Raw genomic sequence first — 10,363 nt, 5'->3', positions numbered from 1 at the left:
ATGCACATAGTAAATTCTATAAAGTAGGCCTAATAAAATATTTAAATAGCTTAGTCTAACTCTGAAAAAATATTAAAGGGAATCCAGTCCAGTGCACATGTCTTTGGCAAGCAGCCTAGGCTACTACAGACACAGGTGAAGAACAGTCAGCCTCAGCCAGCACAACCAAATATGTACAGCCAGCTTCAAAAGCAAGCAGCCCAGACCCTAAAATTGGGCAGTTATAGCTGTGAAGGTAATTCACACACAATTATTTTTCTTTCGCCAAAATATATTTGGTAACTTCAGTAGACATTCCAAAATTGGGTGGGGGTTAAAATTAGTAGGAAAAAAAAACTATTGCATAACACAGTTTTAAGTTGTCGTATGTATCTTTTTGCTGTGGTATAGTCTTAATTTTTCTATTTCGATGTCTTGAAAAGGTCATGTACAATCATGTACACCTGCCAAAACCCCTCCACCAGCAGCCCGTCAAATGACCTTAGCGGCATCGTTTTCAAAACGATGAAAACATTTGCACTTTATTGCACTTTAGTTTATTGCACTTTGAATTCTGTTCAGTTCTATTTCATATTTGTTGTAATTTTGTTTCTGCTTTGTTTGAATAAAAAAATAGTCTTATTTCAACTCAATTGTGGTTCATCACTATGAAAATACAAAATGTTTTGGATGGATACCACCTGTGAAGTTAACAAGAATGGTATATAATCTGCAGGGATTGTAGTGAAAACAGTAAAGGGTAAAAGTGTGATTTCATGGGGTCCTTTAAAGGAGATTTCAAAATATCGAGATATGTATCGTATATCGTGAAATTGAGAAAATGTATCGGGATATACAATTTTTCCCATATCGCACAGCCCTAATCAAATCTAAACAAAGTACCTGTCTATATTGACTGTGTCTGCAGGCGAACTTGAGCCAATATCCTCATTGTCCATGTTCATGGGTGTAATGGATGCTTCAGAGACGGAGTGATGGAGCAGCATATTGAGAAAGGACTCCTTGGCACTGGGAGTTGGGTTAGGTGGTTGTTCACACTCTGCGTACATATCCAAGAGAGCAGACTGGTTGTGCTCTAAAGACATGGGTTGTGGGGGTGGAAGCTGGTGATGTGCCGATGCAAATGGAGGTGACTGACCAGCCATGGGTTGTGAAGATGAAGGCTGGTGATGTGCCGATGCAAATGCAGGTGACTATCACCAACCAGGTGATTCGAGAGATGAGCCACATGTCATAAATTCGCAGCATGGGAAACCCTGGCAGGACGTCTGTGACACCAAGTCCAGTCCTAAAGAGAACCAAGCGGGCTGAATGGTGGCCTTATGAGTGGTGGCCACCTCCCCTTGAATTGGATCCATCTGGTGAAAAGCTTTGCTTTAGGGCTGAAACGATTCATCGAGTTAAGGGGCCGTGCACACGACGCCGGTTTTTGTGAAGCCGGTGAGGTTTTGTTAACGGTTACGCCTTGCATGTACACGACGCCGGCAGTTTAGGAGACTGAAACCGATAGCTTTTGAAACCGGCTTCCGAAGTGGGAACTTTTGAAACCACCAGCTAACTTTCGCCGTGTAGACGCCTGTAGGTGCGAAGCCGGCAACTTTATGACGACATAGCCCCACCTCTCAACTCAGCCATGGCACTCGACCTGACATGCTGCTTGTCAAAACAAACCAAACCATTTATTTATCATATTAAAATGTTTTTCTTTCCCCTGTCATGATTTATGTGCACAATGTAGCCTATCAGCCTTTAGTGGCTAAGTTAGAAGCACACGTTAGCTTAACATCAAATTGAAGCAGACATAGCAGGCCTACACCAACTGATGAAAAACGTTCACGTGTGATGAAGTCTTGGGTAGGCTATGTTATTCACCTATTCTGATTCTGAAAGAGAATATCCTGTTGGAGATTATGATCGATCGTCTATTGACAGTGATGGTCACGATGTGAATGGAGGTGCGTCTTTTCGTGTATACCACGGTGTCCACTAAGATACCATGCTTATTTCGACCCTCTGCCCAACATAGCTTGGAGGTTGCAGTGATGATAGTGTCCGTAATGGACGTGGTACAGACAACAGGGGTTGTAGAAATAGGGCTCTGAAGAACTACAAAGTCACCCGCGATATAGGAACTGATTTGACCAGGATACTTTGTTGTAGGCCTTGTTGTTATAGGCTAGTAATAGTTTACTATTGTTGGTATACATCTTAGGTGTTTTCCTGTTATGTGGGTAATATGACAAAAAAGAAAGTAAATCTGCTCAAATATGTTCATCCATTATTTACTGAAAGGTGCATAATTTGCTTGCAGTGGCAAAAAAGATGGGTAAATGTACAACTTTTGTTTATACTCAAAGATTTTTACATTTACAGTAGGACTTTATCTCTGACCACTTCATAAGCATGAAGTTGAACCTTAAGATGAAAAACACTCTTTGGTAACACTTTATTTTAATGTGTCGCTGTTACAGTGTACCTACCTAATTAGGTACAGTGGTACAACCTGTGTAACAACATGTACTATCAGGTACTATCATTGTACTTGCATTATGTATGTGTGGGTACCTACATATAGTTGTTACATTGTAATACTGAGTGCTTTTACAAAACTTAAATTTTCATCAGAGGCAAAGAGCTGACCTGAGACCTGCTGGATGGGGTAAATCTGGTCATGATAGATTTGATATACAAAGCATTCTTAGCTCCAGTCAAGGCCTCATTGTCTTCAGTGTACATGTAACAGCTGTGCTGCTACAACCTTGTTACTCTTTGATACAGTGGAATAAACCTATTAAGTGTACCAGTTAATTACTTACATGTACATATGACATGTATGTTGTGTCTTCGATGTCTTAGAACAGGTCTACTAATTCACTACATAGTACATATATCAACTGTGTTGGTACACACATATTGCTCTTTGATACAGTGGCATAAACCCATTAAAATGAAGTGTACCAGTTAAGTACTTACATGTATGTTGTGTCATTGGTGTCTTGGAACACGTCTGCCATTACCCTAAGTAGCACATGTATCAACTGTGTTGGTACACACTTATTACTCTTTGATAAACCCATTAAAATGAAGTGTACCAGTTAAGTACTTACATGTACATATTACATGAGTTGTGTCATTGGTGTCTTGGAACATGTCTGCCATTACCCTACATACTGTAGTACATGTATCAACTGTGTTGGTACACATTTATTACTCTTTGATACAGTGGAATAAACCCATTGAAATAAAGTGTACCAGTTAAGTACTTACATGTACATATTATATACTGTATATCCTGTCAATGATGTCATGCATCCCCTGTAGTTGATGTGTTGAAACATGTCTGCTGTTACACCACATAGTACATGTATCAACTGTGTTGGTACACACCTAATACTCTTTAATATTCAAAACAAACCCATTAAAATAAACCATACAAGTGAAGCATTTTCATGTATTACTTGAATGTCATGTTTTTAATGTCTTGGACCATCAGTGCTTTTACACCACAATCTAGTACCAGTACATGTGATAGAGACAGGAAATAAAACAGTAAGTTGTGTACTGGAAACTGGAAGAGTGCTGTAAATTCCAAGCTTTTCTATAAACATAAAGTATACCACGTTATTGAAAATGGTTTCATTTAAATCAAATAAAAAGCAAGTAAGTAAAAGCAAAACTCCAGGTCCTCCTAAACCAGGTCAGGTTGTATATATTTAAAGAACACTGCCCTAGAAACTTAAGTTCCTCATTCAAGAACAATTCACAAACATTTGTTTATACACAGTAAGTAAACACTAATGGGCAGAGGAAAACAAAAAGACAGAATGCACAAAATGCATTTATGAACGGAATTTAGGTGTGATGGGAAGTAATTTCCCTCCTGATTTCCATTGTTCAATTTTTTCCTTCATTTCCGGTGTTGCTGCTAGTGAGCATCTTTTAATGTTCCATTAGCTTCTCTTTGCCCATGTCAAAGGCCGGGAGGGTTTTGAGGAATTTAGGTTTAATCAACATTATTTCTGCAAGAGGTGCAGATAGCGCCATCGTGTTCCGGTCAATTCGTGTTTTTTGAAATGCTTTGGTCATGCTGCGGCAGCTTTTATAGGCCTTCAAGACGTTTATGTATCTTTGCAAGACATCATCTGGTGTCTGTGCTGTGAAAGACAGAAAGAAGAGGAAATTAGACTAAATTATTCTTGGGCGTTGCAACAACACATTTATAAGTGGACTTGTCATCACCCAATCCCCATGAAATGTAAAGCCGTAGGTTCTGCAGGTTAAATGCCTCATTAGGTCAGCTTCCCTGTCTATACCAAAATCTTGTGCCAAATTGACTTCTTTATTTTCTTTTCTTCAACTTGGTGAGCTCAAACAATAGGGCTTTAAGTTGAAACACCAGAATTCCCTGAATCATGATGCCTTGAAGTGTCAGTCTGTCTACTGATGTTAACTGTACTGAACACAAACTAAAATACTTTCTGACAAATGATTATAGTTGTATTTGGACTGTCACATATACAAAATGATTAATGATGGAATTTCTGCATGTCTTCTGCACATGTTTGTTTAAACCTTTTCAGCACACAAGAAACAATTATAAAGATCCAACCCCCAATTATGAAGATCCAACCTTTCAAAACCTTCTGAAACCAAATTACAATATCTCACAAAAGTGAGTACATCCCTCCCATTTCTGCAAATAATTTAATTTTGGATAGATTTTGCCTAGACATGACACCTTAATAACACATAATCTCGTCACTGTAGTGTACAGTTTGTACTATTTATGACATATGATTCAAAACACAATCAAGAACTGGCAACATAAGTGAGTACACCCCATAATGAATTTCTCCAAATTACGGTTTTCAGTGTTAAATAATTTGTGTCAGCCATGATCATCTAGCACTGCCTTAACCCCTTTGCTGTTGTGGATTCACCAGAGCTCACAGGTTCCCTCCATTATTACATCACTAAATAGATGGGTGCTAGCTCAACCTTCTGCTTGAGGAGGCTCCAGAGTAGCAAGAGGCGTATTTGGCCAGTCTATCATGGCTAAGCTTAATTGATCATCTGTGGAGCATCCTCAAGCAGATGGCTGAGCAGCACAAGGTGAATGGGAGTAACCTGGTTATCACGAGCATAGTCTAGGCATAGCATAGCATAGGCAGATGCCCAATGGGACTATTGTACTTGCCTGTATAGAACTTTGACTATATGTACCTAGGTTTTTAGATCTTTACCCTATGTGCTGCACATGGTTAGCTTTAGCACCAGGGTTACTAGTCGATTTAGTGTACACTGGATTACCCCTTTAAAGTGTCATGTATACAGAGTTATCCATTTCACTTTTGTGAAATGCTGTATAAGTTCTTCTATTTACTTATCACAACTGTTGGTACTAGCCTAATTAACAACCAGAAAACCTCGTCTTGGCGAGGGGATGATCCTCCTTCTTTGTCTTCCTCTTTTTCTTCTTCTTCGGCTCATCATCGGAAGATGCAGATGATAAAATTGCACATGACGAAGATGATCCAATCTCAGAGTCAGAAGAACCAGATGATATTTCATCTTGCTTCTTCTTTGGTTGGCTTTTTCCTGTGCAAATGTAACAGAAGAAACTTATTCATCTAATTTTAAACATGATACATTGACTACAGTATGAATATTTAAGGAAGTACTCTTAAATTTAGTACTGGAACAATTTGGCCCAACCTAGACTGAGATATGGACAAAGAAGTTAGGCCAACCCAATTGTTTATAGAAACTGAAGGCTCCTAACATCAGCTGTACAGCTGCAGTTGCCTGCCACACAAGCAGGCTGGGAAATAGCATCTTTCCACAAGCCATCAGGCTTATCAACACACTAAAGAAAATTCAATGAACATTCCATGAATATGCTACTGACAAACTCTATACGATGCTCTCAGCACTCTTGCACTTTATATTTTGCACCTTACATATTGAACCTACACCTTACTGCACCTTACATATTGCACACCTCATTGCACTTTTCATACTACACATTACACTTCACCTTACCTCACCAGCTTCCAAGAAAGAGCTACCACAGTATTTCCTTTCTTGTTGTTTATCTGTATGTTTTATGTCCATTTATTATTGATGTTTGTATTTGATGGTGGTGTGTGTGTGTGTGTGTCTGTGTGTGTGTGTGTGCGTGCGTTGAATTGAATTGCACATTTGGTGTCTGGTGAAACGCAATTTCAATCCTCTCTGTAATCCTTGTTACATAGTGAATTGACAATAAAGTACACTTTGACTGTCCATATCACAAATTCACTCATCCTTTTTCCTTTGGACAGCACATGGTGACCTCAAATAAGAATACTATGGGTCAAATTGCAATGGAATTGACCAAGAAGAGATAATGTGAAACGTGAACCAACAGAAAGTCAAAAGACAAAGCCGGTGTGAATCAATCAATATCCTGAATTCTAATCTAAGAGTTGCTGTTGAAATGAGTGATAATGTAAAAAAACCTTGATCATAGTCCGAATTAATGAAGCGGCAGCTCAACATTGAATGTAAGAACAGATGACCTACCAGTGGATGCCATGGCCGTGGTAAGGGTTGTCCGCAGAAAATCTCGTTCATTTTCTAACATGGCAACCTTCTCCTGTAGAGTTTTTATTTCTGACAACAGCCTCTTGTTCTGTTGTTTAACATTGCTGGCTGATGACTGGAAGTCTGGAACACAAACAATTAAACATGCACACACATTTACATCAGGCATACATCTGTTACATTTGACTGATGGCTATACATAATCCCATAACATTTGACATAAAAAACATTTTAGCATTGGAAGTGCTCAGCACAATACACCATTCTGGTCAAATACTGTAAAATGGGACATAAGAATAGCAACAACAAAACCTCACCGTCTGATGAATCACTACATGCCACATCTTTATCTTGCTCCTCCAGTTTTTCTTGTGTTGGTGGAGTGACATCTTCACACCTGGACACTTCACCAGCACTTGTGGATTCAATGGTGATGGTTTCAGGCATGGTACTAGTTTTGACATTTGCTGGTTTGGCTTTTTTTTTACGGCCAGCCATCCTGGAATATACAGTAAATAACTGACATTACAGAAGACTAGGAGGTCTAATGTAACCTAGGTTACTGAAGCTAATCACTATCATACCCAGTGATGGAATGTAGTCCTCTCATAGCCTAATAAATAAAACACTCCCACTGTTGAGATCTTGCAATCACCCTGTCTGAATGACTGTTGCATTTTGATGTTTATAACAGTAGCCTAACAGTTTGGCAGTTTATTGGTTTACCTTGTAAACACACTTAATCCTGATTTCTTTAAAGGAGAAGTTCGGTGTGAAATGGACTTTGATTGTATTGAAAGATGTTATTTTTATTCCAATAACAAGGTTCAAAGCAACTCCACACTTCATATGGAGACTTCTGAGGGTCATTTAAATCGAGACACTAAGAAGTTTAAAAATGCACATGTAGTTTATTAAAAAGACCGTTTCTACAGACCAGTGTTGGGAAAGTTACTTTTTAAAAGTAATTAGTTACTTCTCTGAAAAAGTAACTCCGTTAGTAACTCCGTTACTGCATTGTAAAAGTAATGTAGTGAACTAAGCCTAGCTGGTTACGAATGTGAGCTCCCATGGTGCTGTGCAGTGTGTGTGAGTAATGTTGATGTTGGTTTTAGTGAGAGTAATTGCGTTTACCTTGTCATGTATGTGTTAGCTTGTATAGTCTTTCTTTATGTTGTACCTCATGTGTTTACCCCGTGTATTGTATGTGACTACCCTGTTTGTGTATCGTGCTTGTTTAATCGACCTCCCTTGTGTTGCCTGTGTAATGGGGTTCATGTGTTTTGGTATGAGACCAATAAAAACCATTCTGAGACAAATTTGCAGTTTGTTACAGTAATTTGAAATGTAATGTGAAATGGTCACAGACCTACAGCACATTGTTGTCTGGGCTGGCCATAGCCTAAAGTGTTGTATGCACGAGGGACAAGTTTGTATAGTCAGGTCACTGATGGCCTGCCTCTTGGAAGAGATTGGAGACTATTAGAAATGTGTATTTGTTGTAGTTGCAATTTGATTTCAACATCACCTTTGGAATAGCCTATATGGAGCAGGATCTCTGTTTTGATATGCAGTTTGCCATGTTTGAGTCGAGCTCGACAGGCTGTAGGCTACCTGGACACAGAGCTATAAGCCATCATATTTTTTATATTGATTAGGCTATGTCAAAGCGAACCGTTTATCACAGCAACTAGTGAGAAGTGGTGTTGGAAAGCCCTGATCTTGCAGTTTCGTTTGATGTGCGTGATTTCTGTATTTCGTGAATAATGATTACAGAAAAGAATGCATGTAAAACGCACATTTGTGCCTGGTGTGTCGGCTTGTGTCTGGCGCATTATGTTAATTGTAGTAATGCAATGCATTAATTGACGGTAACGGTAACGGCGTTGTAATGATGGAAAGAGTAATTAATTAGATTTACTGAAAACAAATATGCCGTTTACTTATAACGCCGACAGTACCTTCAGGGGATTTGGAGTCGGCGCCATTTTCAAAATAAGACGAGATAAGTGCTGTCTGTAACATTATGGTCTTTTTTTAATAAACTACCTGTGCACTTTCAAAGTTCTCAGTGTCTTGTTTTAAATGTCAGGGCCCTAGTAAGTCTAACAATGAATTGTGGAATTACTTTGAACGTTGTTAATGGTGTAAAAATAGCGATTTGCCTGCATATCCTATGCTTTGCCCCCAGCACTAGAGGAAGCTATAATGGCTAATAACGTGTAATTCGGAATGCTGCAGATGAACGAAGGTGAGCATTTGACATAAATTTGTACTCGGTAACATCTTTCAATACACTCCAGGTTCATTTCACACCAAACCTCTCCTGATTTCTTTAACCTAACAGTTATTTCTAGATGCTATGTGTTATTTTATGAGAAATCCAAAAATATCTTTGGCCTAGAACTTCTGACTATGTGACTAGCTACAAATGTTAATGGCAACATGCACTCAAAAAGCAGTTTAAAAACTACGACAAATGTTACAAAATATGCCCTGACTCTAGCAGTTGAACGTTTAGAACTCACAGCTCAAAAAAATCTTACCTCTATTCCTTGTTCAACGCGCAAATGATCTTGATATTGACGGTGTAAATTTGCAACCGAAGTCTCTGCGATCGACTGAACTTCCGTTGGCTTTCTTCCTTGCAGTGGAGTTGCCAGGTAATTCTTTTTATCAGCGTAGTTGTGTTTGCCAGGTTAACCTGGACATTTTGCAAAAGAAAATGTAGATGGATTTTGCATTTGAAATGATAAACGAAAAATGATATACACTAATTATGTCAGACACCAAACAGGACGAGGACCACAATTGCGTCACGTTCAAAAGTTTATTTAAGGGTTGGGGGTTTCAGGGGTTCCGGGGGGGGTACAGGAGTTCCAAGAGTCTGCGTGTGTGTGTTCCCCCAGTAGCCGAACAGCGAAGGCAGGAGCTGGATGATCCGGGAAGTCCTGGGGGAAACACACACACAACAGCAATTGAAACGAAGCAGCAGTACAGTCAAGGACTAGGCGGTATTCGTAGAAGAGGGACGGAAGGCAGGTCAAGATTACCGGGGCTGGAGAACACAGAAGTAGTCGAGCGGGTCCGGGATCACAGGCAAAGAGTCAGAGGCGTTTTCAATAAACAGGCAGGTAACTGGTGCTGGTTGCAGACGATCTGACAAGTGTGGACTGAAAAGCAAGGCTTTATATAGAGGGCATGATGAGTGGTGAATGCAGTGCAGCTGGTAGGTAACGAGGGTGAGGCAGAGCAGAGCAGGAACAGGTGGAGGTCATCAGGCTTCAATCAGCACGTGTTACCAGGCAGAGAGAGAGCTCATGACAAATTACTTATTTTGGTGTGCTCTTAAACTTACGATTCTGAAAAAAGAGTAGAATCATGTTGAGATGTTTTTCTAAAAATCTGGCAACCATAATCTAAACGCTGGATGGAGGAAATTGGAGGGAGTTGGATTACATTGGAGGGAATTGAGAAGGCTACATTATCAGAAGTGGAACTGGTAGGCTGTGCAAAAAGATGACATTATTTTTTAGCAAAGGGCATAAAGAGTTTGGAGTCAGAGAAAAATATAAATTAGTAAAATGGATGCAACGGCACAAACTACTGGCACAAACACAAAAGTGCCAGAAATGCAACAAACAAATGACTATGGTCCGACATCTAGGAAAAGATGGATATATATGGTGAGTAAACACTTCTTATGGATTTTGGGACAGAGTGGCCAACATCCCCATAGCAAAATCATTATGGGTCTAATTTGGCCCAAAACTGGCTT

The 10,363-nt window shown here is 39.4% G+C and overlaps 1 protein-coding gene across 1 annotated transcript; it reads right to left on the bottom strand.

The window, feature by feature from the left end:
- Nucleotides 1-3,444: 3,444 nt before the first annotated feature.
- LOC121693964 (coiled-coil domain-containing protein 106-like) lies at nucleotides 3,445-9,323 on the bottom strand. Its single transcript, XM_042073855.1, has 5 exons — nucleotides 9,132-9,323; nucleotides 6,903-7,084; nucleotides 6,565-6,708; nucleotides 5,427-5,598; nucleotides 3,445-4,156 (listed from the first exon to the last, which is right to left on the bottom strand). The coding sequence occupies exons 2-5, from the start codon at nucleotides 7,081-7,083 to the stop codon at nucleotides 3,940-3,942; spliced, it is 714 nt and encodes a 237-aa protein (XP_041929789.1). The 5' UTR covers nucleotide 7,084; nucleotides 9,132-9,323; the 3' UTR covers nucleotides 3,445-3,939.
- Between the last annotated feature and the right edge of the window lie 1,040 nt (nucleotides 9,324-10,363).

This window comes from Alosa sapidissima, chromosome 20, assembly GCF_018492685.1.
Source record: "Alosa sapidissima isolate fAloSap1 chromosome 20, fAloSap1.pri, whole genome shotgun sequence".
Classification (NCBI taxonomy): domain Eukaryota; kingdom Metazoa; phylum Chordata; class Actinopteri; order Clupeiformes; family Clupeidae; genus Alosa; species Alosa sapidissima.
The sequence above is the reverse complement of the archived record's forward strand: the minus strand, read 5'-3'. Positions and strand labels throughout refer to the sequence as shown.